The sequence below is a fragment of the Mesoplodon bidens genome (genome assembly GCF_964165515.1).
Source record: "Mesoplodon bidens genome assembly, chromosome: 14".
NCBI lineage: Eukaryota > Metazoa > Chordata > Mammalia > Artiodactyla > Ziphiidae > Mesoplodon > Mesoplodon bidens.
In genome coordinates this window covers 54803527-54831513 of record NC_138170.1, presented here as the reverse complement: position 1 = coordinate 54831513, position 27987 = coordinate 54803527, and the positions used below count along the sequence as shown (strand labels likewise).

General features: G+C 43.1%; 1 protein-coding gene across 2 annotated transcripts in view; it reads right to left on the bottom strand.

Moving 5' to 3' along the window:
- The window catches only part of KCNG3 (potassium voltage-gated channel modifier subfamily G member 3), a gene marked incomplete at both ends in the record, with an annotated part of 29334 nt that extends 1706 nt beyond the window's left edge, over positions 1-27628 (bottom strand). The window contains one exon of one of the 2 annotated variants that reach the window (XM_081254605.1): positions 26964-27628. In XM_081254605.1, the coding sequence (XP_081110731.1) occupies positions 26964-27628 (665 nt within the window). The remainder of the gene's footprint in view (positions 1-26963) is intronic. The other variant, XM_081254606.1, reaches the window with a different exon arrangement.
- Positions 27629-27987: the final 359 nt, after the last annotated feature.

Below are 27987 nucleotides of genomic sequence, written 5' to 3'. Positions count from 1 at the left end.
ATTGAAAAGAATATTACCTACATAGCCTACTGGCGTCAAGGGGTAGCATTCCTGAAGTGGAAGCCACCAGCCTCGCCCCACACTCCCCAAGGCTGAGGAATTAAATCTCAGCACAGTGGTTAGGAAGCCCTGACCCAGAGTGAGAGGTAATGCTAAGGTAATTTTTAATTAAATTACATTTTTTATTTGTAAATATTTTTATTTCAGTTATTTCATGCAGTAGCTTTAGAAAAGAAAATGCACTACAGTACATGTCTGTACAGTACAGTACAAATATGACTGTAATAAAATGTTTTAAACATGGCATTTAAAAAATTATAATTAAATTACACTTTAAAATTCAAATTTAAAGTTACAGTCCTTATACCATCATTCGTTTTTCTCCACATAATTCTGTCTTACTATTGACCTAGACCCAAACATGAGAAATATGATGGAGAGAGAAGAAAATGTAGCAGGTGGGATGGTAAGGTCTGTGGGGCAACATTTTGAAAAGAAGTACCCAAAGTGCATGGCACAGAACACAGATTGCACTGGATGTTTCTCAGGGAAATGAATAAATAAAATTAACCATGTTCCCCTACTATGGAGGTTCCTGGGGCCATAGAGATTAATTTTATTTATGTCTTGAATAGGTAGTACATTCACATGGTTTAAATTTCAAAGGTAAAAAAAAGAGTAGAGAAAGAAAATTCTCACCCTCACCCTATTCCCCAGTCACTTGGTTCCCCAGTATTCACTCCAGTCCCAATTCCTCACTGGTCAGAAGGGCAAGAACCACTGACCAACAAGAAAGTGGTAACTTGAGTATATTAATTTCCTGTGGCTGCTGTAAAAAATTACCACAAACTTGGCGGCTTAAGACAACAGAAATTTATTTTTTTCACATACCCAGAGGTCAGAAGTGCAAAATCATTATCACTGGGCCAAAATCAAGTGTTAGTAGGGCCCACTCCCTTCAGAGGCTCTAGGGGAGAATCCATTCCTTGCCTCTTCCAGCTCCTGGTTGGCATTCCTTGGCTTGGGGCCACATCACTCCTATCTCTGCCTCTGTGCTCACCGTGTCAAATCTCCCTCTGCTTCCACCTTGTAAGGATACACATGATAGCATTCAGAGCCCCTGGGATAATCCAGGACAATCCCCCATCTCAAGATTCTTAATTTAATCATATCTGCAACATCCCATTTGATATGTAAGGTAATAGCCACTGGTTCCCAAGGATTAGGACCTGATATCTTTGGTTGAGAGGGAGGGATTATTCTTCAGCCTACACACAAACTAAGCAGGAAGATAAAGCCCACAGTGAAAGTAATCCAACCTACCGCCCAGTGAGGAAGGTCAGCAGATGAAGTCACAGCTGCCCCTATTTCTTTCTCTACTGTATTACCTGCTGCTCTGCACAGAGACCCCATTACTCTGTGGTTGGCAGCAGCTTCTCTATCCCCACCAGGCTATCAGTAAAAGCTGCTGCCATAATGACCTCTATGAACCAGAGGCTTAGAAAACTGGGAGGGTAATGAAACTTGGTAGATCTAGAAGATAGGAGGCTGCATTTTTTCAATATTCAGTTTTAATAAACACATTACCATAATAAAACATTAACAGGGAGAAGGCATCCCTTCTCCCTGGTAATGCTCACCAAATACTCCATATGTTCCCCCATATTTCTAGCCCCTTTCAGTTAGGCAAGGTCACATGACCAGTTCTGATCTATGAGCTGTGAGCAAAATGACTACAGTTCTGGGTAGAGGCATGGAAGAGTAGGTGTGAATTCTCTTCCCTGCCATGGCAACCTGAAAGGCATGTGTCCTAAGTGGCTCCAAGATGGTGGGGTTCCTACCAGCTCAAGTCACTGAGTATATGTTCAAAGAAAGACAGACATTCCCCATCCTGACTCTGATTGGACATGGTATGTGGGCAACCAATAAATCCTTGTTGTGTTAAGCCACCAGAATTTCCAAGTTGGTTGCTATCCTAAGTAATAAACTGGTAAATTCAGTAAGTAATATGATACACACTCAAAAAGGATTGCAAGAGCACAAAGCAGTCACAGTAACAGTGTTCTTTGATCGGCTGTGGTTTTTACCAGTTCTCTAGCTAAAGTACCGTCTCTTCTCTAGCCAGACATGAGCAAGAGCACTAGACCTGATGCTGGGAGCCCTGCTGCTCTTCTCACTCTGATCTTCTAAGAGCTCTCCCATCAATAAAATCCTAAGATCCTATTCAATTAAGAAGAGTAGAGGCTTCCCTGGTGGCACAGTGATTGAGAATCCGCCTGCCAATGCAGGGGACGCGGGTCCGAGTCCTGGTCCGGGAAGATCTCACGTGCCGTGGAGCAACAAAGCCCATGCACCATAACTACTGAGCCCACGCCACGACTACTGAAGCCCGTGCGCCTACAGCCCGCGCACCGCAACGAAGAGTAGCCCCCGCTCTCTGCAACTAGAGAAAGCCTGCGTGCAGCAACGAAGACCCAACACAGCCAAAATTTTTTTTAAATAAATTTATTTATTTATTTTTGGCTGCGCTTCAGTAGTCGTGAGGCGGGCTCAGTAGTTGTGGCTCGCGGACTCTAGAGTGCAGGCTCAGTAGCTGTGGTGCACGGGCTTGGCTGCTCCGCGGCATGTGGGATCTTCCTGGACCAGAGACCGAACCCACGTCCCCTGCATTGGCAGGTGGATTCTCAGCCACTGAGCCACCAGGGAAGCCCAAGAAGAGTAAAAATTTTAATTGTGCCAAAAACACCAGAACATTTTCAGCTAATTACTTCCACCAGCAGCCAAATTGTTCAGATTAAAAAGGAGGAAATCCAAATGACACTAAATAATCTCTCAGTAAGGGAATGTCAAAGAGGTAAACGCGTCTGTAATGAGGCCCACGGGGCTCCTCCTGCCCACCCCCCAAGTCAGACACAATTTATCCAGAATTCCACGCTAAAGAGATGAATAAGTGAGAAACCCCAGGCATCCCTCTTTCACCCAGGATTATGCCAAGGCATTCTCCAACAACAAACACCACTGAGCTGCCAAAGCTCCCATGCTTCCAAATGGCACTCTCGCCAGTGCCACCTCCAGCAACTGCTGGAAAACTTGAGTGCTGTGTTTTACTGAGCACTATAGCAAATGACTGGGCACTCCGAGGGCTACTTCTATAAAAAGCAAACTGAAAAAAAGAACGGAAGAAGATACTGAAGGATACCAGAATCCTTTGAAGCCCATTCTGATTTCTTTTGAGGCCCAAACATATAGAATCTCATGAATTCACAGCTAAACATATATATATATATATATATATATATATATATATATATATATATGCACACACACACACACACACACAGAGGCCTTTCAGTTGGGCACTGTGTTAAGCACTTTGTAGACATCATCTCATTTAACCTTTTTCAAGAACTTTATGGAGTGTGTACTTCCCCTAATATCTCCATTTTACAGATGACAAAACTGAGGCTGAAAAGTTAAACATCTCTTCTAAGATCACATGACTAAGAAACTGCAGTGGCACAGCTAATGAAACCCAGATCTATTGGGCTTTGAAGCACTAAGGAACATCTGAAAATGCTAATGATTTTTATGACAATGTTCATTGTTAATATTAAATTATATATGTCAATCTCTTGGTCTCCATGGTTGATGTATTAGAGCAGCATTTTTCACACTGCTGATTCTTAGCCCATTAATGGATCAAAATTGATGGAGGTATTTTTTGGGGAAATTAAAAAGAAATATTAGTGTGCATCAAAGTATAGTTTCATAAAACTTTTGTTTCAGCTACATATAATTGTGTACTAAGTTACGATGTAAAATGTATTCCCTTCTGTAGGCACTGGAGGACCTCAAAAATTGCTGGCAATCATCAGTCATTCTAATTCCCCTGTAACTGATCTGTCATGACAGAAGGCACTTCTGGCAACGACTCAGAGGTTTACAAACAGGCTCCACAGGAGAACAAATGATTTTAGTGCTAACCATCCCCTCCTGCTTGCAAAAAAGACTAGGACAGGACATAAAAAGCCATTAACTATGTTGTATGAGGTGAAGATCAGTCTCCCTCTGGGTGCTAACTTCTCATCTTTTTCCCTCAACATTTTATTGTGAAAAATTTCAAACATGGAACAAATTAATTAATATTTTAAATATACTTGCTTATCACCTATTCACCCCTATATCCATCTGTTAACCTTTTTTTCTTGGACGCATTTTAAAATAAATCCAGATATCGGTGCACTTCCATCTAAAAAATTCAGAGTGCATATTATTAACCAGAGTTCAATATTTGTTTCATTTGTTTCTTTTGATTTGAACTTTACATGCAATGGAATGCACAAACCTGTGCACACTCACTGAGGTTGGACAAATGCGTAACCTCTATAACCGAAACTCCTATCAAGATATAGAGCATTCACATCACCTGAGAGTTCCCTGCCTTATTCATCTTTGTATCTCCTGCCCTTACTTCCCATCAGACATACAACAAGTGCTCAACAGCTTTTTGTCCAGTACAATGTAGTAACTTTGATAGAACCTGAAGTACTGGAATGGCTCTTCTGGGAGCTTTAAGGGATAACTGAAGCCTGTCATCAAAAAATGGTGCTGAGGGGACTTCCTTGGTGGCACAGTGGTTAAGAATCTGCCTGCCAATGCAGGGGACACGGGTTCGATCCCTGGTCTGGGAAGATCCCACATGTCGTAGAGCAACTAAGCTTGTGCGCCACAACTACTGAGCCTGCGCTCTAGAGCCTGCGAGCCACAACTACTGAAGCCCGTGCGCCTAGAGCTCATGCTCTGCAACAAGGGAAGCCACCCAATGAGAAGCCCACGCACCACAACGAAGAGTAGCCCCCACTCGCTGCAACTACAGAAAACCCCGTGCGCAGAAACAAAGAACCAACGCAGCCCCCCAAAAAAGAATCCACCTGCCAATGCAGGGGACATGGGTTCAAGCCCTGGTCCAGGAAGATCCCACATGCCGTGAAGCAACTAAGCCCGTGTGCCACAACTACTGAGCCTGCTCTCTAGAGACCGCGAGCCACAACTGCTGAGCCCACGTGCCATGGCCCGTGCTCCGCAACAAGAGAAGGCACCACAATGGGAAGCCCGCGCACCGCGGCGAGGGGTGGACCCCGCTCGCCACAACTAGAGAAAGCCCTCGTGCAGCAACCAAGACCCAGTGCAGCCAAAAATAAATAAATAAATAAAAATTTATTTTTCAAACAATTGTGCTGAGTTCAGTTGGACCCTTACCTTACACCAAGTACAAAGGTTAATTCAACATGGATTAAGTGCCTACATGTAAGACCTAAAACAAGTTTTTAAAAAATTCCTAGAAGAAAATATAGGAGAAAAGCTTCATGACATTGGACTTGGCCACGATTTCTTGGCTATGACACCAAAAGAACAAACAACAAAAACAAAAATAGACAAATAGGACTACATCGAACTTAAAAGTTTTTGTGCCCCAAAAGACACAATCAACAGAGTGAAAAGGCAAGTTACAGAATAGGGGAAAATATTTGCAAATCATATATCTGATAAGGGATTAATATCCAGAATACATATCGAACCCCTACAACTCAACAACAAAAAAATCAAATAACCCAGGACTTGCATAGACACTTCTCAAAGATGGCATACAAATGGCCGGCTAGCATTTGAAAAGATGCTCAACATCACTAATCGTCTGAGAAATGCAAGTCAAAACCAATCAGAAGGTATCACCTCACACACATCAGGATACCTACTATTAGAAACAAAAACCAGAAAACAAGTATTGATGAGGATGTGGTGAAATTAAAATCTCTGTGTACTGTTGGTAGGATTGTAAAATAGTGCAGCAGCTGTGGAAAACAGTATGGAGGTTCCTCAAAAAATTAAAAACAGAACTTCCATATCATCCAGCAATCCCACTTCTGGTTATATATCCAAAAGAACTAAAAGCAGGGTGTTAAAGAGATATTTACACACCTGTGTTCATAGCAGCACTATTCACAATAGCCAACAGGTGGAAGCAACCCAAATGATCATTAATGAATGACTCCATAAATAGAATGTGTCACAGTCTTACAATGGAATATTATTCAGCTTTACAAAGGAAGAAAATCCTGTCACATGCTAATAAATGGATGAACCTTCAGGACCTTATACTAAGTGAAAGATACCCAGTCACACACACACACAAAGACAAACACTGTATGATTCTACCTTTAGGAGGTATCTAAAGTAGTCAAAATTCAGAGAAACAGAAAATACAATGGTGGTTACCAGGGGCTGAGGGAAGAGGAAAAAGAGAAGTTGTTGTTTAACGGGTATTTCCCCTAATATCTCCATATTACAGATTACAAAACTGAGGTTAAAAAGTCAAACATCTTTTCCAAGATCACACAACTAAGAAATTGCAGTTGCACAGGTAATAAAATACGGATCTACTGGGCTTTGAAGCACTAAGGAACATCTGCAAATGCTAATGATTTTTATGACAATGTTAATTTTTTTTAACTTAGTTTCTGCTTTATAACAAAGTGAATCAGTCATACATACACATCTGTTCCCCCATCCATTCCCTCTTGCGTCTCCCTCCCTATCCCACCCCTCCAGGTGGTCACAAAGCACCGAGCTGATCTCCCTGTGCTATGCAACTGCTTCCCACTAGTTATCTACCTTACGTTTGGTACTGTATATATGTCCATGCCTCTCTTTCGCTTTGTCACAGCTTACCCTTCCCCCTCCCCATATCCTCAAGTCCATTCTCAAGTAGGTCTGTGTCTTTATTCCTGTTTTACCCCTAAGTTCTTCATGACATTTTTTTTTCTTAAATTCCATATATATGTGTTAGCATATGGTATTTGTCTTTCTCTTTCTGAGTTACTTCACTCTGTATGACAGACTCTAGGTCTATCCACCTCATTACAAATAGCTCAGTTTCGTTTCTTTTTATGGCTGAGTAATATTCCATTGTATATATGTGCCACATCTTCTTTATCCATTCATCCGATGATGGACACTTAGGTTGTTTCCATCTCCGGGCTATTGTGAATAGAGCTGCAATGAACATTTTGGTACATGTCTCTTTTTGAATTATGGTTTTCTCAAGGTATATGCCCGGTAGTGGGATTGCTGGGTCATATGGTAGTTCTATTTGTAGTTTTTTAAGGAACCTCCATACTGTTCTCCATAGCGGCTGTACCAATTCACATTCCCACCAGCAGTGCAAGAGTGTTCCCTTTTCTCCACACCCTCTCCAGCATTTATTGTTTCTAGATTTCTTGATGATGGCCGTTCTGACTGGTGTGAGATGATATCTCATTGTAGTTTTGATTTGCATTTCTCTGATGATTAATGATATTGACCATTCTTTCATGTGTTTGTTGGCAGTCTGTATATCTTCTTTGGAGAAATGCCTATTTAAGTCTTCTGCCCATTTTTGGATTGGGTTGTTTGTTTTTTTGCTATTGAGCTGCATGAGCTGTTTATAAATCTTGGAGATTAATCCTTTGTCAGTTGCTTCATTTGCAAATATTTTCTCCCATTCTGAGGGTTGTCTTTTGGTCTTGTTTATGGTTTCCTTTGCTGTGCAAAGCTTTGAAGTTTCATTAGGTCCCATTTGTTTATCTTTGTTTTTATTTCCATTTCTCTAGGAGGTGGGTCCAAAAGGATCTTGCTGTGATTTACGTCATAGAGTTTTCTGCCTATGTTTTCCTCTAAGAGTTTGATAGTTTCTGGCCTTACATTTAGATCTTTAATCCATTTTGAGCTTATTTTTGTGTATGGTGCTAGGGAATGATCTAATCTCAAACTTTTACATGTCCCTGTCCAGTTTTCCCAGCACCACTTATTGAAGAGGCTGTCCTTTCTCCACTGTACATTCCTGCCTCCTTTATCAAAGATAAGTTGACCATATGTGCGTGGGTTTATCTCTGGGCTTTCTATCCTGTTCCATTGATCTATCTTTCTGTTTTTGTGCCAGTACCACACTGTCTTGATTACTGTAGCTTTGTAGTATAGTCTGAAGTCAGGGAGCCTGATTCCTCCAGCTCTGTTTTTCGTTCTCAAGATTGCTTTGGCTATTCGGGGTCTTTTGTTTTTCCAAACAAATTTTGAAATTTTTTGTTCTAGTTCTGTGAAAAATGCCAGTGGTAGTTTGATAGGGATTGCATTGAATCTGTAGATTGCTTTCAGTAGTAGTCATTTTCACAATATTGATTATTCCAATCCAGGAGCATGGTATATCTCTCCATCTATTTGTATCATCTTTAATTTCTTTCATCAGTGTCTTATAATTTTCTGCATACAGGTCTTTTGTCTCCTTAGGTAGGTTTATTCCTAGATATTTTATTCTTTTTGTTGCAATGGTAAATGGGAGTGTTTTCTTGATTTCACTTTCAGATTTTTCATCATTAGTGTACAGGAATGCCAGAGATTTCTGTGCATTAATTTTGTATCCTGCTACTTTACCAAATTCATTGATTAGCTCTAGTAGTTTTCTGGTAGCATCTTTAGGATTCTCTATGTATAGTATCATGTCATCTGCAAACAGTGACAGCTTTACTTCTTCTTTTCCGATTTGGATTCCTTTTATTTCCTTTTCTTCTCTGATTGCTGTGGCTAAAACTTCCAAAACTAAGTTGAATAAGAGTGGTGAGAGTGGGCAGCCTTGTCTTGTTCCTGATCTTAGTTTCAGTTTTTCACCATTGAGGACGATGTTGGCTGTGGGTTTGTCATATATGGCCTTTATTATGTTGAGCAAAGTTCCCTCTATGCCTACTTTCTGCAGGGTTTTTATCATAAATGGGTGTTGAATATTGTCGAAAGCTTTCTCTGCATCTATTGAGATGATCATATGGTTTTTCTCCTTCAATTGGTTAATATGGTGTATCACATTGATTGATTTGCGTATACTGAAGAATCCTTGCATTCCTGGAATAAACCCCACTTGATCATGGTGTATGATCCTTTTAATGTGCTGTTGGATTCTGTTTGCTAGTATTTTGTTGAGGATTTTTGCATCTATGTTCATCAGTGATATTGGCCTGTAGTTTTCTTTCTTTGTGACATCCTTGCCTGGTTTTGGTATCAAGGTGATGGTGGCCTCGTAGAATGAGTTTGGGAGTGCTCCTCCCTCTGCTATATTTTGGAAGAGTTTGAGAAGGATAGGTGTTAGCTCTTCTCTAAATGTTTGAAAGAATTCACCTGTGAAGCCATCTGGTCCTGGGCTTTTGTTTGTCGGAAGATTTTTAGTCACAGTTTCAATTTCAGTGCTTGTGATTGGTCTATTCATATTTTCTATTTCTTCCTGATTCATTCTCGGCAGGTTGTGCATTTCTAAGAATTTGTCCATTTCTTCCAGGTTGTCCATTTTATTGGCATAGAGTTTCTTGTAGTAATCTCTCATGATCTTTTGTATTTCTGCAGTGTCAGTTGTTACTTCTCCTTTTTCATTTCTTTTTTTTTTTTTTTTTTTTTTTTCTTTTTGCGGTATGCGGGCCTCTCACTGTTGTGGCCTCTCCCGTTGCGGAGCACAGGCTCCGGACGCGCAGGCCCAGCGGCCATGGCTCACGGGCCCAGCCGCTCCGCGGCATATGGGATCCTCCCAGACCGGGGCACGAACCCGTATCCCCTGCATCGGCAGGCGGACTCTCAACCACTGCGCCACCAGGGAGGCCCTTTCATTTCTAATTCTATTGATTTGAGTCTTCTCCCTTTTTTTCTTGATGAGTCTGGCTAATGGTTTATCAATTTTGTTTATCTTCTCAAAGAACCAGATTTTACTTTTATTGATCTTTGCTATCATTTCCTTCATTTCTTTTTCATTTATTTCTGATCTGATCTTTATGATTTCTTTCCTTCTGCTAACTTTGGGGGTTTTTTGTTCTTCTTTCTCTAATTGCTTTAGGTGCAGGGTCAGGTTGTTTACTCGAGACGTTTCCTGTTTCTTAAGGTGGGATTGTATTGCTATAAACTTCACCCTTAGAATTGCTTTTGCTGCGTCCCATAGGTTTTGGGTCGTCGTGTCTCCATTGTCATTTGTTTCTAGGTATCTTTTAATTTCCTCTTTGATTTCTTCAGTGATCACTTCGTTATTGAGTAGTGTATTGTTTAGCCTCCATGTGTTTGTATTTTTTACAGATCTTTTCCTGTAATTGATGTCTAGTCTCATAGCATTGTGGTCGGAAAAGATACTTGATACAATTTCAATTTTCTTAAATTTACCAGGGCTTGATTTGTGACCCAAGATATGATCTATCCTGGAGAATGTTCCATGAGCACTTGAGAAAAATGTGTATTCTGTTGTCTTTGGATGGAATGTCCTATAAATATCAATTAAGTCCATCTTGTTTAATGTATCATTTAAAGCTTGTGTTTCCTTATTTATTTTCATTTTGGATGATCTGTCCATTGGTAAAAGTGGGGTGTTAAGGTCCCCTACTATGAGTGTGTTACTGTCTATTTCCCCTTTTATGGCTGTTAGTATTTGCCTTATGTATTGAGGTGCTCCTATGTTGGGTGCATAAATATTTACAATTGTTATATCTTCTTCTTGGATCGATCCCTTTATCATTATGTAGTGTCCTTCTTTGTCTCTTCTAGTAGTCTTTATTTTAAAGTCTATTTTGTCTGATATAAGAATTGCTACTCCAGCTTTCTTTTGATTTCCATTTGCATGGAATATCTTTTTCCATCCCCTTACTTTCAATCTATATGTGTCTCTAGGTCTGAAGTGGGTCTCTTGTAGGCAGCATATATATGGGTCTTGTTTTTGTATCCATTCAGCCAATCTGTGTCTTTTGGTGGGAGCATTTAGTCCATTTACATTTAAGGTAATTATTGATATGCATGTTCCTATTCCCATTTCTTTAATTGTTTTGGGTTCGTTATTGTAGGTCTTTTCCTTCTGTTGTGTTTCTTGCCTAGAGAAGTTTCTTAGCATTTGTTGTAAAGCTGGTTTAGTGGTGCTGAACTCTCTCAGCTTTTGCTTGTCTGTAAAGGTTTTAATTTCTCCATCAAATCTGAATGAGATCCTTGCTGGGTAGAGTAATCTTGGTTGCAGGTTTTTCTCCTTCATCACTTTAATTATGTCCTGCCACTCCCTTCTGGCTTGTAGAGTTTCTGCTGAGAGATCAGCTATTAACCTGATGGGGATTCCCTTGTGTGTTATTTGTCGTTTTTCCCTTGCTGCTTTTAATATGATTTCTTTGTGTTTAATTTTTGACAGTTTGATTAATATGTGTCTTGGTGTATTTCTCCTTGGAATTATTCTGTATGGGACTCTCTGTGCCTCCTGGACTTGATTAACTATTTCCTTTCCCATATTAGGGAAGTTTTCAACTATAATCTCTTTAAATATTTTCTCAGTCCCTTTCTTTTTCTCTTCTTCTTCTGGAACCCCTATAATTCGAATGTCGGTGCGTTTAACGTTGTCCCAGAGGTCTCTGAGACTGTCCTCTGTTCGTTTCATTCTCTTTTCTTTATTTTGCTCTGCATCAGTTATTTCCACTATTTTATCTTCCACCTCACTTATCCGTTCTTCTGCCTCAGTTATTCTGCTATTGATCCCATCTAGAGTATTTTTCATTTCATTTATTGTGTTTTTAATCGATGCTTGATTCATCTTTAGTTCTTCTAGGTCCTTGTTAACTGTTTCTTGCATTTTGTCTATTCTATTTCCAAGATTTTGGATCTTGGAAATAGAATCTTGGATCATCTTTACTATCATTATTCTTAATTCTTTTTCAGGTAGACTGCCTAGTACCTCTTCATTTGTTAGGTCTGGTGGGTTTTTATCTTGCTCCTTCTCCTGCTGTGTGTTTTTCTGTCTTCTCATTTTGCTTATCTTACTGTGTTTGGGGTCTCCTTTTTGCAGGCTGCAGGTTCATAGTTCCCGTTGTTTTTGGTGTCTGTCCCCAGTGGCTAAGGTTGGTTCAGTGGGTTGTGTAGGCTTCCTGGTGGAGGGGACTAGTGCCTGTGTTCTGGTGGATGAGGCTGGATCTTGTCTTTCTGGTGGACAGGTCCACATCTGGTGGTGTATTTTGGGGTGTCTGTGGACTTTTTATGATTTTAGGCAGCCTCTCTGCTAATGGGTGGCGTTGTGTTCCTGTCTTGCTAGTTGTTTGGCATAGGGTGTCCAGCACTGTAGCTTGCTGGTCGTTGAGTGAAGCTAGGTGCTGGTGTTGAGATGGAGATCTCTGGAAGATTTTCGCCGTTTGATATTATGTGGAGCTGGGAGGTCTCTTGTGGTCCAGTGTCCTGAAGTTGGCTCTCCCACCTCAGAGGCACAGCACTGACTCCTGGCTCCTCAATTTGGGATGATTCGCTGTCTATTCATGTATTCCACAGATGCAGGGTACATCAAGTTGATTGTGGAGCTTTAATCCGCTGCTTCTGAGGCTGCTGGGAGAGATTTCCCTTTCTTTTCTTTGTTCTCACAGCTCCCGGGTCTCAGCTTTGGATTTGGCCCCACCTCTCCGTGTAGGTCGCCGGAGGGCGTCTGTTCTTCGCTCAGACAGGACAGGGTTAAAGGAGCAGCCGCTTCAGGGACTCTGGCTCACTCAGGCCGGGGGGCAGGGAGGGGCATGTAGTGCCGGTGGAGCCTGCAGTGGCAGAGGCTGGAGTGACGTTGCACCAGCCCAAGTTGCGCCGTGCATTCTCCCAGGGAAGCCGTCCCTGGATCCCGGGACCCCGGCAGTGACGGGCTGCACAGGCTCCCCGGAAGCGGGGCGTGGACAGTGACCTGCGCTTGCACACAGGCCTCACGGCGGCAGCAGCAGCCCCAGCGTCCCACGCCCATCTCTGGGGTCCGCGCTTTCAGCCGCGGCTCGCGCCCATCTCTGGAGCTCCTCCAAGCAGCACTCTTAATCCCCTCTCCTCGCGCACCAGGAAACAAAGAGGGAAGAAAAGGTCTCTTGCCTCTTCGGCAGGTCCAAACTTTTTCCCGGATTCCCTCCCGGCTAGCTGTAGCGCATTAGCCCCTTCAGGCTGTGTTCATGCCGCCAACCCCAGTCCTCTCCCTGCACTCCGACTGAAGCCCGAGCCTCAGCTCCCAGTGCCGCCCGCCCCGGCGGGCGAGCAGACAAGCCTCTCGGGCTGGTGAGTGCCGGTTGGCACCGATCCTCTGTGCGGGAATCTCTCCGCTTTGCCCTACCCAGGTACGTGGGGAGTTTCTTGCCTTTTGGGGGGTCTGAGGTATTCTGCCAGCGTACAGTAGGTGTTCTGTAGGAGTTGTTCCACGTGTAGCTGTATTTCTGGTGTATCTGTGGGGAGGAAGGTGATCTCCGCGTCTTACTCTTCCGCCATCTTCCCCGGAAGTCTGACAATGTTAATTGTTAATATTAAATATGTCAATCTCTTAGTCTCCATGGTTTATGGGTTAGAGTAGCATTTTTCATACTGCTGGTTCTTAACACAGTTTCAGATTTGCAAGATGGTAAATTTTATGTTATGTATTTTTTACCCAAAATAAAAATACGTACATGAAACTGCCTAACGAAGGGGAGAAGATAGGAGGCTCCTGAAGCAAGAAGCCCTTCTCCACTTGTAACTTGCTGTGAAACCATGGATAAGCTATTTAATCTCTCTTCCTGAATTTTCCTCAAGGGTTAAATGATGAGAATAGCAGTATGACCTATCTCTCAGATTGTCTTAAGAATTAAATGAATTAATATGAAATAATAGTAAGTGCTCAGTAAATCGTGTCTATAATTATCATTATTACAAACCATCTCTGGGCTTGTAGTCTTCCCTTCACACTCAAAAGGAGATCACGTCAGTGTTTTCCTGAGTGCAAAGAGAAGGCAAGAATGAAAGCTCCATCCTTTCATTCTCTCTTCTCCCAAGAATTCTGCCTATATTCTCACACACTGCTGGCTGCAGCATAAACTGGTAAAACCACTTAAAACAGCAATTGGCAGAACCTATCAAGCTTTATACTGCACATGAAACCCAGCCACCTACTCTAGGAATTTATCCTACAAACACACTTGCATATTTACATAAGAATATGTACAATGAGATCCACTGTTTGTAATACCCAAGGGTAAAAAAATATATAAACATCTATCCAGAGGAGATTGATTATATAAATGTATTTCCCAAAGTTATTAAGTTGAACCATATGAAATTGACATTGGAAATTTTATGACTCTACCTTATGCCACGTAGCCACGAGAAAGAGTTAAGGTGCATTCCTGAGCTTTGATGTGAAACAGTCTTCAAGATGTACAGGTGCAGAACAGTACATATATTATGCTCTAATTGTGTGTGTGTGTGTGTGTGTGCGTGTACTGGAAGGATACTTAAGAAAATGTTAATACCAGTTGCTGACTCTAGGGAGGGAGCCTGACGCAGGATGGAAACTCACTTTCTACTTTATTACCTTTTGTGCTGTTAAATGATTTACCATGTGCACATATTATTTTTCCAATTAAGAAAAATTTTAAAGAAAAAGTGAAAATCATGCCCAACTAGAAGAGCAATCACCATGATGAAGTTGTCAGTGGCTTGAATCAACCAGCACACCCCCAGGAGTAGCACAAAAAGAAAAGTTGCACCCTTCCTACCCCAAGCTTTCAGGCTTGAACATATGAGGCATTTCCAGCAGGCCTATACAGTGTGATGATACATGGTGTAATAAAAATCTCCAACAAACTACATCACCATCCACCAAATTCTCTACAGTCTCTTTCATGTCCTTATAAAAGTTTTCTCCACAAGTTCAATGGGGGAAAAAGGCAGGAATCAAACAAACAAAAAAAAACTTGATTTTTTTCTTATGTATTTTAATTACATTACAGAAAGAAAAAATCCATACCACTTATATATTTTTATCTTGTACTCTAGATCAGTAATGAAAATAAACAAAAACATACATTAGGTACTTACTCAAGTACCAAGAATTTTTCTGTAAATTTATACGTATTAATTCATTTAATTCTCACAACTGAATGTGTAGTACGCAGAGAATAGGGATCCTCACTGGGCTGCCAAGTGAGATGTGCAGTGGAGAGAGGCGTGATTGTAGGATTTATGGCTGGAAGCCTTATGGCAACACTGAAGCCTTATGGCAAAGCTGATAGATTTTTCAAAGTCAAGTTATAGCTTTAAAGGCAAAGGGAACCCCTTAAAGTTTTGGCAACAGGTGGATTCATTCATGGAATAAGCATTTCTTAAGAGGTTACTGTGTGCTGGGCATATTGCCAGGCCTGTGAGCTGGGAAGAGGCCAAGTGTACTGTGGGAATATACATCGGGCAGATGTTTATGGGCTGACTGGAGGGTGCGAACAGGCAGGAGGCTGTGACACAGGCAAGAGAAATGGAAGGCCCAAACTGGCAGATGACGGGAATGAAATGAAACGAAATAATGCAATGAAATGAAATGGGGGATAGATGGCAGAAGACTTCAACAAGACCCTGCCACTGGCTGGCTGTGAAGGGCACAAAGAGCTGCAGCTGCAAGGATATGAGCAAACGGCCCAAGACTCAGCAGACCTTCACCACCATCCTGGACCTTGGAGAGATATGTGGGTCACAGGGAACCAGGCAGATGCCTCGAGGCAAGCGTAGAAAAGAAAACCACCCAGCAAAATCTTATTACAAGAGATGGCCGCTCTGAACCAGTCTCTTGATTTTCCTAACAGATGAAAAGACAGAAATCATCTTTCCAGAGCCAAATTATGAAAAGCATTTCATCAACACCATGCTTCAGTGTTTGTGTTCATTACCCTGTAATCGAGGACTTGGCTCTGGGCTGACTCTGAAGAAACCATCCACATTTCTGTGTGTATCTCTACCAGATGCTCTCCAAGTCAGGGACACCAGGGCAGCTTTTCTTCACCAGATGCTGAGGAATGAGTTTTCAGTAAACCACCATGTTCTAGGTGAACATACACATAACAAGTGGAGAGACCCAAAAGCTGTGGTTCTGGTTCTCACTACTAAAAAACTTCCCAGAGATGAGAACAACAGAAACCCAGACCCATCAACACCTGCCCATCCAGGCCACCAGCGTTCTCCACTCCAGGTGGGCGTCCTTCATCCTGCAGGTACAATAATCTCCCCCAGCACCTTCACCTCCACTCCAAAGAGACACTAATCCATCTAAATAATGATGCAAGAAGATCAACTCACTGCAAGAATTGATCTGTTTTCAATCCATATACAACTACCCGATGGGTTCTACTCCTTTTTTATATTTCATTGGAAATGCATTAGTAAAAGAACTTTTTAAAAAAGAAATGGTATCAAGAGACCATCCTCCTCAGACACGATCATCTTATAAAAACCAATATCTTTTCTTTTTTTGCCTACTTTCTCTTTTTATGTTTTTATTTTTTGACATTCTTTTTTAAAATATTCTTTTCCATTATGGTTTATCACAGGATATTGAATATAATTCCCTGTGCTATACCGTAGGACCTTGTTGTTTATCCATCCTATATAAAATAGCTTACATCTGCTAATCGCAAGTCCTTTCCTCCCCCAATTCTTTTCTTTTTTAATTAATTAATTTATTTATTCATTTATTATTACTTTTTTTGGACTGTGTTGGGTCTTCGTTGTTGCATGCGGGCTTTCTCTAGTTGAAGCGAGCAGGGACTACTCTTCGTTGCAGTGCGTGGGCTTCTCATTGCAATGGCTTCTCTTGTTGCGGAGCACGGGCTCTAGGCGCGTGGGCTTCAGTAGTTGTGGCACGTGGGCTCAGTAGTTGTGGCTCGCGGGCTCTAGAGCACAGGCTCAGTAGTTGTGGCACACAGGTTTAGTTGCTCCGCAGCATGTGGGATCTTCCTGGACCAGGGCTTGAACCCATGTCCCCTGCATTGGCAGGCGGATTCTTAACCACTGCACCACCAGGAAAGTCCCTAAAAACAGTTTTAAAAATGCAAAACAATGCTATATTTTATGTGTAAATACATATGTATGTACAAGCATATATTAAAAGTGTTTTTGATTTGCCCCTTTGCTTAGACCCGCTAGGCGTCCCTGCCTGGTGAGGAGGCTGAAGCCATGGAAGCCCACGCATACTACACCTTGGAAGAGCTGTCTTGGAGGAGGGCACATCCAGGGCCCCACATGCCACTGGGCCTGAACTGAGAACAGGCCTGGGCCTGGGCTCTGGATAACTTCCCTGTGCTGAGCCGCCCCTCCTGCCAAAGCCCCCAGTTCTGCGGGATGCGCACTACTGTGCATGTGGGCTGCCACGTCACGCCTGCACTGGACATGCAGACGGTCCCCAGGTGGAGAGCAGCCAAAAACGCTGGTGAGACACACACGTCCAGGAGCCAGTGGCTAATCCAGGATGGAGCGACAGTCCCGTCAAGAAAAGGCCAAAGCCAAACACCACAGGGCACAATAGGGTCTGAATAGCCAGGAGATGGCAGCAGCAGCGGAGGCCAAAAGACACGCGGCCAGATCGCCTCCAAGTGCCCAGGCCACTCCCCACCCCACACCCTGAAGCTGCGGAAACCCTGTAGAGGCTTGATGCCCTGTGGAACTCAGCAAAGAGAAGAATCGCGGCCTTCTGCCTGGCCCACATCGCCCCTTCAACCCATGCCCTGGCCTGGGGCCTGGGTCATCCCAGTGGAGGGCTCATTATGCCCGTCTGGACTCCTCCCCTGGGCCCCGCCTTGCTCCAGGATGAGCCTGGAAGACTGTGGGGCAGAAGATTCCGTACGTGCCTCCTTTCCTGGATTACTGACAGGTTTCTCAATTAGAAATCTCTCTTCAGGGAATCCATACTATCTTAAGGAACTTTTTTATAGCTGTACTCAGAATTGTCATGTTTATGTTAATTCCAATTATGAGCAATGATTAAAATGCGCTTCCTTAAAAAAAAAAAGTGTGGGCCTCCCTGGTGGTGCAGTGGTTAAGAATCCACCTGTCAATGCAGGGGACACGGGTTCAAGCCCTGGCCCGGGAAGATCCCACATGCCGCGGAGCAACTAAGCCCGTGTGCCACAACTACGGAGCCTGTGCTCTAGAGCCCTCAAGCCAACTACTGAGCCCGCGTGCCACAACTGCTGAAGCCCGTGCCCCTATAGCCCATGCTCTGCAACAAGGGAAGCCACTGCAATGAGAAGCCTTCACACCACAATGAAGAACAGCCCCCGCTCGCTGCAACTAGAGAAAACTCCCGCGCAGCAATGAAGACCCAAAGCAGCCAAAAAATAAATTAATTTTTTTTAAAGTGTGTTTTTGTTTGTTTTGGCTGCACTCTGAGGGATGCAGGATCTTAGTTCCCTGATCAGGGATCAAACCCACACCCCTTGCATTGTGAGCACAGAGTCTTAAGCACTGGACTGCCAGGGAAGTCCCTAAAAGTTTTTTTAAATGCATAAAATAATAACACCAAAGTCAGGAAAGTGGCTATATCTGTGGAAAAGGAAGTGATTTCAATGGGGAAATGTTTTATTTCTTAAGATGGGTGGTAGGTACACAGGCACTCGATATACTATAATCTATACTTTTTTACATGCCTGAAAGACTTTATGATGGTTTTATGCATAACTTCCTCTTCTGCCTTCGTAAAACATGTATTTCCTTTATTTCACAGATTGATTTGTTCTGCTTTTTAAATTTCTGGTAATTGTATTCAAAGAAAACAAATTTTGATTGGCATAAAGAAATCTACATTTTAAAAAAATGCTTCAGTTTTGCTTTATTTTCAATAGTCTCCTAAGTTAAAAATAATTCTTTAGAGCATTTGCTGTAGAAATGTTAAAGCACCAACATCCACCATTTAAATAAATTATACAGATTAAAAGAGAAATAGGAACAATTTGTTTTAAAAGCCCATTGTATAAGGTACTGTTTTTTTTGTTTGTTTATAAATGTATTTATTTATTTATTTATTTAGGGCTGCGTTGGGTCTTCGTTGCTGTGCGCAGGCTTTCTCTAGTTGCAGCGAGCGGGAGCTACTCTTTCGTTGCGGTGCGCAGGCTTCTCATTGAGGTGGCTTCTCTTGTTGCGGATCATGGGGCTCTAGGCGTGCGGGCTTCAGTAGTTGTGGCATGCAGGCTTCAGTAGTTATGGCTCACGGGCTTAGTTGCTCCGCGGCATGTGGTATCTTCCCGGACCGGGGATCAAACCCATGTCCCCTGCATTGGCAGGCGGATTCTTAACCACTGCACCACCAGGGAAGTCCCCAGCTATTTTTCCACTTTGGAATTTATCCAACATATGCACTTGTACCAATTTGCAAAGAAACATGAAAAAGACTGTGTTCTGCACTCCTGTTTGCATTTTTGAAAAACTACAGTTGAGCTAACCATTCCACAGCAGAGTAGAGCAGGGACCTGGGAATCAAATGCCAGGTCACGACTTAACCACTATGTGAGTCTGACATACTACTTAATCTATCTAAATCTCAGTCATAAAATGGGGATAACAATGGTGCTACCTTGTAGGATTATTATGAGACTTAGATGATAAAATAATTGTAAACCTTAACAAGTGACTAGCACATTATAAGTATTCAATAAATATTGACTATTACAGCCATTACTATAATTGATAGGACAGACACTTGTAAATGAACTGTGGCCCATCTATACAATGGAATATTACACAAATTTTAAAAAGAAGGAGGAAGATTTATATTAACTGATGTGGAAAGAATTCCTAGATGTTAAGTGAAAAAAGCAAATTGCTAAACAAGATTATAGAATGATCCCAGTCATAAATTTAAAAAGACACCTGTAAGGGGGCTTCCCTGGTGATGCAGTGGTTAAGAATCCACCTGCCAATGCAGGGGACATGGGTTCAAGCCCTGGCCCGGGAAGATCCCACATGCCGCAGAGCAACTAAGCCTGTGCGCCACAACTACTGAGCCTGCACTCTAGAGCCCGTGTGCCACAACTACTGAAGCCCGTGTGCCTAGAGCCTGTGCTCCACAACAAGAGAAGCCGCTACAATGAGAAGCCTGCACACTGCAACAAAGAGTAGCCCCCGCTCGCTGTAACCAAAGAAAGCCCATGCACAGCAACAAAGACCCAACGCAGCCAAAAAATAAAATAAAAAATAAATAAATTTATTTAAAAAATAAAAATAAAAAGACACCTGTAGGGACTTCCCTGTTGATGCATGGATAAGACTCCATGCTCCCAATGCAGGGGGCCCAGGTTTGATCCCTGGTCAGGGAACTAGATCCCACATGCATGCTGCAACTAAGAGTTTGCATGCCACAACTAAGGAGCCCATGTGCTGCAACAAAGACCCGGTGCAGTCAAATAAATAAATAAATATATATATAAATAAGAGACATCTGTATAATATGCATATATAATTATATATCCATGCATGTGTGGATAGTATACATATACACATATATACACACATATATATGTGAGTGTGTATATCTGTATATATGCAAAGAAAATTTCTGGAAGAATATTCAGAAACTGGGTAATAGAATGCAGGAGAAAGAGGCATGTTTACTCTTTAATCTGTAACACTTAGAACCATACTTTTTTCCAATGAGCAAAGTTTTCATTAAAAAAAAAAGAATAATGTTTAAAATAACTTGCTTACCAAAAGGCAGAAAAAAAGCACTTTGATTAAAGAAAAGGTATTAACAAAAGGAAGTTTCCACTGAATTCTAAAATTGGCAGCAGATAGAAAAACCCTGTACACATATTAAAAGAAACAGTCCACTGTGAAAGAACAGACTTTAACTGAGGTTCTGGGTTATGTTCAATCCTATCAGAGATCTATTAATTACTGGTTTCTGAAAATATCCACCTTATCTGCAAAGTAAAAGCACTGAGACTTTCATCTTCAGTTTCAAATATTGCTTTTTATTTTTAAAGTACTTTAAAAAACCTATTGAATTTATATAATATCGACCTAAAAGGCAATAGAAATAATACAATTGAGTTTTAAATTTCCATCACCTGCTGTTTCATTTTTATTTCATTTTTTTAAACTTGAGCTTAAAATAACACCTAAAGAAATTTAAATATCTTTACATCTCAAAGTCTCACAACACAAAGCAACTTTTAGAAATAATTTCTAAAGAACAGATTAAAATTACAGCAAGGCTTTGCATGCTAAAGAGATTTAAAACTCAAAAGAGAACACTGCTGGGCTTCCCTGGTGGTGCAGTGGTTAAAAATCTGCCTGCCAATGCAGGGGACATGGGTTCAAGCCCTGGTCCAGAAAGATCCTACATGCCGCGGAGCAACTAAGGCCGTGCGCCACAACTACTGAGCCTGCGGTCTAGAGCCTGTGAGCCACAACAATTGAGCCCACCCGCTGCAACTACTGAAGCCCGCGCACCTAGCCCATGCTCCACAACAAGAGAAGCCACTGCAGTGAGAAGCCCATGCACCACAACGAAGAGTAGCCCCTACTCGCCGCAACTAGAGAAAGCCCACGTGCAGCAACAAAGACCCAACACAGCCAAAAATAATTAACAAATTAATTTTTTAAAGTTTTTTTTAAAAAAAGAGAACACTGCTGCTGAGATAACTGAGGGACCAAAAAGTAAAAGGCACAACTTATTTATATCTGGTCCATGTTTTATTTTATTATTTATTTATTTATTTATTATTTTTTTAAACCCAAGCCCCCTGCATCGGGAGCACAGAGGCTTTTTTGTCTTTTCTTTTTTTAATTTATTTATTTTTTAGAAATTTATTTTATTTTTGGCTGTGTTGGGTCTTCATTTCTGTGCACAGGCTTTCTCTAGTTGCAGTCAGCAGGGGCTTCTCACGGCAGTGGCTTCTCTTGTTGTGGAGCACAGGCTCTAGGCACACGGGCTTCAGTAGTTGTGGCACTCAGGCTCAGTAGTTGTGGCTCACAGGCTCTAGAGTGCAGGCTCAGTAGTTGTGGCACACATGCTTAGTTGCTCCGCGGCATGTGGGATCTTCCTGGACCAGGGCTCGAACCCGTGTCCCCTGCATTGGCAGGCGGATGCTTAACCACTGTGCCACGAGGGAAGTCCCTGTAGTTTTCTTTGAATGGGGTCCTAAATTAGAGAACAAAATATTTGCAACTCATGTCATTAACAAAGAGCTAATTTCTTAATTCTTTCTAAAAATCTTCCAACTAAGAAAGTCATCGCCAAAATGGGCAAACGGTACACACAGATCACTGAAAAGTAAAATAAGTGAGTCCTAAATATATGTAAAGATGCACATTTTTACCCAAGGCAAAAATAAATTAAAAATACTAGACACCGGGGGCTTCCCTGGTGGCGCAGTCGTTGAGAGTCCGCCTGTCGATGCAGGGGACACGGGTTCGTGCCCCGGTCTGGGAAGATCCCACATGCCGCGGAGCGGCTGGGCCCCTGAGCCATGGCCGTTGAGCCTGCGCATCCAGAGCCTGTGCTCCGCAACGGGAGAGGCCACAACAGTGAGAGGCTCACATACGGAAAAAAAAAATACTAGACACCATTTTTCACTTTCCAGCATGATAAAAAATCAAAAGTATAGGTATAATGTTATAAGTCATAATTCTAGTTATTACTTTAAAATGTGTATCTCAGAAATAACTAAAAAAAAATCAAAAGTATAATAACGCTTTGAAGAGTATGAAAAAACATGGTCTCTCACACACTGCTGGTGGGAGTATAAATTGATACAACTTTTTGTAGAGCAATTTGGAATTATCTATGAAAATGACAAGTACAAAATATGGAGTAGATAACCAACAAGGACCTACTGTAGCATAAGGAACTATATTCAATATCTTGTGATAACTATAAAGGAAAAGAATCTAAAAAAGAATACGTATATATGTTACTGAATCACTTTGCTGTATACCTGAAAATAACACAACATTGTAAGTCAATTATATTTCAATAAAAATTTTAAAAATTATATATATATAATTTTTTAAAAGAGAAGTACAAATGTCCTTTGACCCAATGACTTACTTTCAGGAATTTATCCTATGGATATACTTTCATGAAAGCAAAATAATGTACATGTACAAGGATATTCACTACAGCTTTCCCTACAGACAAGAAACAATGTTAAGTGTCCAGAAATTATAGGACATTCATACAATGGAACGTCATGCAGCTGCATAAAAGAACTGAGCAGTTCTTGGGATTTTCTGTTGTTTTTTGGCTGCGCAGAGTGGTTTCGGGGTCTTAGTTCCCGGATCTTAGCTCCCCAACAGGGACTGAACCCACCCTGGCAGTGAAAGCGTCAGGTCTTAACCACTGGACCGCAAGGGAAATCCCCAAACCATATATTCTTATCTTTATTCCTTTTGCACAGTAAGTACTTGATAAATAATTATTCCCTGACCTAAAAGACTTTTTTCTCATTCTAGCACAGGATCCCATTCTCCTCAACTAAGAGTTCCACCACCTGAATGCCTCAGCCTTAACCCACAGAGCTCTTCAATCTATGCAAGAGAAGATATATTCCTGGAAGGTTCTATTTTGAAATGTAAGATAAACAATAGATACTTATTGTGCCTGAATAATAGTTTTTTCTAAAAGATGCTATCATAATAAATAGTACAATATAAGAGAATTTAGATGCCTTCTAGGGCTTTTCACCTCATCTAGTTTGGTGGCTAAGACATGGTTATATAAAAAAATAACCATGCTAGGAAGGATATTACAGCTGCCAAATGAGTCACACAAGTATGCAGTCTCTCAAGAAACTCAGGAGGAAATATCACATCTACTAGGGTAGTCAGGAAACGCTTCAAAAGGGAAACAGAATCAGAGTTGGGCTTGATGGATGATCTAATTTCAACAGGCAAGGGACTGACTGCACAGTAAGGGACATCCAGGTGGTTCAGGAACGAGTGAACAGGCTGGTCTGGACAAATGGAGCCTGCAGGTGGCAGGGAGTGCTCCTAGCTCCTGGAAATCCACTTATTCAGTCCCTGAGCCTGTATCCTTCCAATGCCCTGGATTTATTTTGATTCTTCCTACTATTTCCCAGAGTTGTCATTTCATCTCCATTCTCACCAACCTCAAAGCAATCCAAGCTCTCATTCCCTCCCTCTGCAAAAATCTCCAAATTAATCCTCCTATTTCCAGTCTCCACCATCTCCAATTTATGGTGTACAACTCGTGACATTTGTTACTTTATACTCATGATCCACTCACCCCAAACCTGCCAACAGCTAACCACTGCCTGCAAAATAAAATTATTCTCCCTCTCATTCCAGGCCTTCTAACATTGCCCTGTCTCCATCTTTCACTCCATCACTGGACTCACACTCCCTAAACGTAATATACAAATGTCATGCCTAGGCCCTGGATGTTCCTATTACCCGGAAAATCTCTGTATTTTGTTCCCAGGTGGGGTACACATGGTTGTACAGGTTTCAAACACTGTAGTTTACATAAATGACACCGCCTGCCAGTGTTGGGCAGTGCACAACCTCTGCAACCTTCCAAAGACAGCTTGTTTCTATCCTCTCCCACCTTGAGACCTTCCCAGAACAACTCAACCCAATTGTTGATCAATTGTGCCTCTGATTCCTACATCAACTGCCAACTTGACACGGTTTCCTAACCAAAAACGTTACAATATTTGGAATACCAATAGTACCTTGAACGCAGCCGATACTCAAAAGATGCTTGCAAATTACAGTGGGTAAGTCAACAAAGGCAGATTGTGGTTAATGGGCAAAAACCCTTGGAGAGGGACTTCCCTGGTGGTCCAGTGATTAAGAATCCACCTGCCAATGCAGGGGACACGGGTTCGAGTCCTGGTCCATATGCCACGGAGCAACTAAGCCCGGGTGCCACAGCTACTGAGCCTGTGCTCTAGAGCCCGCAAGCCACAACTACTAAGCGCACGAGCCACAACTACTGAAGCCTGCATGCCTAGAGCCCGTGCTCCGCAACAACAGAAGCTGCCGCAATGAGAAGCCCGCGCACCACAAAAAAAGAGTAAACCCCGCTCGCCGCAACGAGAGAAAGCCTGAGTGCAGCAATGTAGACCCAATGCAGCCAAAAATAAATAAATTAAATAAATAAATAAATTTTTTAAAGCCTTGGGGAATTCCATGGCATCCAGTGGTTAGGACTCCACACTCTCACTGCCAAGGGCCGGTATTCGATCCCTGGTCGGGGAACTAAAAATCCCATAAGCCACGCAGCGCGGCTAAACAAAACAAGACAAAACAAACCAAACCAAAGGTAAAGAGCCTTGAAGGCCAAGAGAGAAGTTACGACTTCATTTGGGAGATGATCAGAATATGATCAGAAATATGATCAGAAAGATGTTTTAGGAAGAAAGACTAATTTCAGCAACCACAAGCAAACAGGGTTTGAGACACTATTCTCAAAGTACCACCTTAGTTGTCTGTTGGAGGGGGCCTGTGGGAGGCTCCCTCTGTAATGTGCAGCCTCCTCAAGTCATTCAGCCATCCTTCAGTTTATCTGTTTGGGATTACAGATAATGGTTTACATATACCTACACTCAGAGTGAAGCTTAAAACTGGGCCATTAAGCCAAGAAAAACATGTTTCTGCCTGAAATATCTGCGTATCTAGGAAACAGTTCTGACGTGAATAATTATATACATACATAAAATACATATACACAAATTAAACATTTATCTTCTTCCTTCACTTCTTTTGCAGTCTTCCTCTTTTCCATCTGTCTCTTCCCTTTTTGGTTTCTTTCTCTCTTTCCCCCTAAAATTATTATTCATGTCTCTCATTTCTTTCATAAGTACATAAATTAATTTCATTGTACTGATGGAGTACCAAATAAGTAATTCTTATCTGTAAACTGAAAACTCAGAAACTAATACATTAAACAAAATGAGTTTTCTAATTAATTTCCTTTCAAAGCATGTGTCTTAGATTTCATGTCAAGATAGCATATCAGTAATGGACTCCATGGTCCCAGATAGTTTATTTACTTCCTAGATTTAAATAAAAATCTTTACTCTCCAAAGGAAGAATATTATGTGGAAGTAATCCACTCCAGTATCAAGGCACATAGCACCAGTGGAACCATGCACATGTCTATCAGGAAAAGATTACCAGGCAAGCAACCAAATTTTTAAAATGAATGGAGAGTGAATCTTAAAAGAGGACCCAAGGTAAAGCACATGATACAATTTTGTGTTTGTGCCCAAAGAGGCTGTCTCCCTTGAAAGCCCGAATTTACTGTTTATTCCTCCCACCAAATATGCAAAATAAACTCACTAGTACTAAAAACAGAAGTATGCTATCACTATTGAAAGGTAAGCACCATCAAAGGAAAGATCAAAATATTTTCCTTTCATCCTACTAAAGTGAAAAGAAAAACCATTAAATACTGGATACTGTTTCTGAATTTAAGGCAGTTTCCCATGGTTTTTTCCCTCCCCAGCCTGAAGATCTTCCGGAAGTCACAGTGTGAATCTTTGGTAACAAACGGTGGACAGGTGCTTTGCTAATTCCATACTTGGTAGGAAAAGAAGAGGGAAAGGGCACGGACATCCATTATTTAGAGTCTATCGCTAAGTTAATCCCCTGTATAAAAATTCCATTACAACTAATGTTATTCAGAGTGTATAGAGCGTGTGGGTAGTGTCCAGCAGACCACACCATGATAACAGGACTTCATCTTTTCAAACACCATCAGAAATTGGCAAATAATTCAAACTGCTCTTAGCCCAAGTTTAAATTGTTGAATACTAACGATAAAAGTTTAGAGAAATCTAATTAACCGGTTGCTAATTCGCTCAAAAGTAAACTACAAACATGGGAGGCTTGTTCATCTCTACCTGCGTCTCCCCAAGGCTGGCGATTCGCCCTCAGGAGGGGCGTCTAGTGGGCGGACCGGAGCCGGCTAGAGCTGGGGAAACGGGGGTGGGGTGGGGGGTAGTGAGGACCAACCCACCCCTTGGCTGGCCGCGCCTGTGGCCGCGCTCGGCCCAGAACCCGGCCTGGCTTGGCCTCCCGGAGGCAAACAGGACGGAGACTGGACCGACGGACGGGACGGACAGACTCGACAGGACGGACAGGACGGGCAGAGAAGCAGTGCGTCCTACCCGGAGGGCTCCCTCCCAGGGCCGGCGGAGTACCTGCTCCGGTCATCCAGGCTGCGGTTGTCGGCCGCCGCGGCGCGCCAGTCGGGCAGTGTGCTGGCGCACAGCACCACCATGGACACGATCACGAACACCACCGACACGCTAGCCAGGATCTGCGCGGCCAGGGACGACGTGGGCTCCTCGAAGGTCCGCCGCATGCGCTCCAGCCAGCGCCGGGAGGGGGCCGCCTCGGCACCGCCGGCTCGCGCCTCGTCGCGGCCCAGCGCGCCCGGCTCTTCGGCCGTGTAGAAGGTGTAGGTGTCGGACATGCGGTCGTCGAGGCGGCGCTGGCAGCAGTACTCGAGGTGCGCGCCCTCCAGGCCCCAGTAGATCATCTCATTGTAGAAGGAGAGCTCGCACATCCGCGGCGCGAAGCGCAGCTTGCCGTGGCCGCGCACGTAGAGCAGGATGAAGCCGAAGGCCTCCGAGTGCCGGTCAAAGAAGTACTCGTTGCGTTCGCGGTCGTAGTCGTCGCACACCTCGAGCACGTCGCGCTCCGAGCGACAGCCGTGCAGCCGGCTCACGCGGCGCAGCGGGAAGTCCTTCAGTAGCTCCCGGGACAGCGAGTACCGGGCGCCGCCCACGTTCAGCACCACCGAGGCCGCCCCGCTGCGCCTGTAGGTCATGGCTGGCAGCCCAGAGGCCCCGAAGCCCGACGGCGGCGCCGCCGCTCCCCCGGCCGCCGCGCGGGGCCTGCCTGCCGTTGGCCGACCGGGGAGCGCGCCGTCGGGCCCCGCAGGCTGTCCCGCCGGCTCTCCCTCCGTGCTCCGCTGCTGCCCTTCGCTGGCCCGGGAGTCCCTCGGCTCTAGCCTCTTCGGCAGTCCGGCGTGGCTGCTAGCGACGCTCCCTCCTCACGGCAGTACCTGAAGGTGGCCGGGGAGTCCCCTCTGGCGCCAGCGCTGCGCCCCACGGGCCGAGAACGAAGCTGCCAGCGCCGCCGCCCCTCGCGTCTGAGGGATGCCCCCTCCGAGGCCGGGGTGCCCTT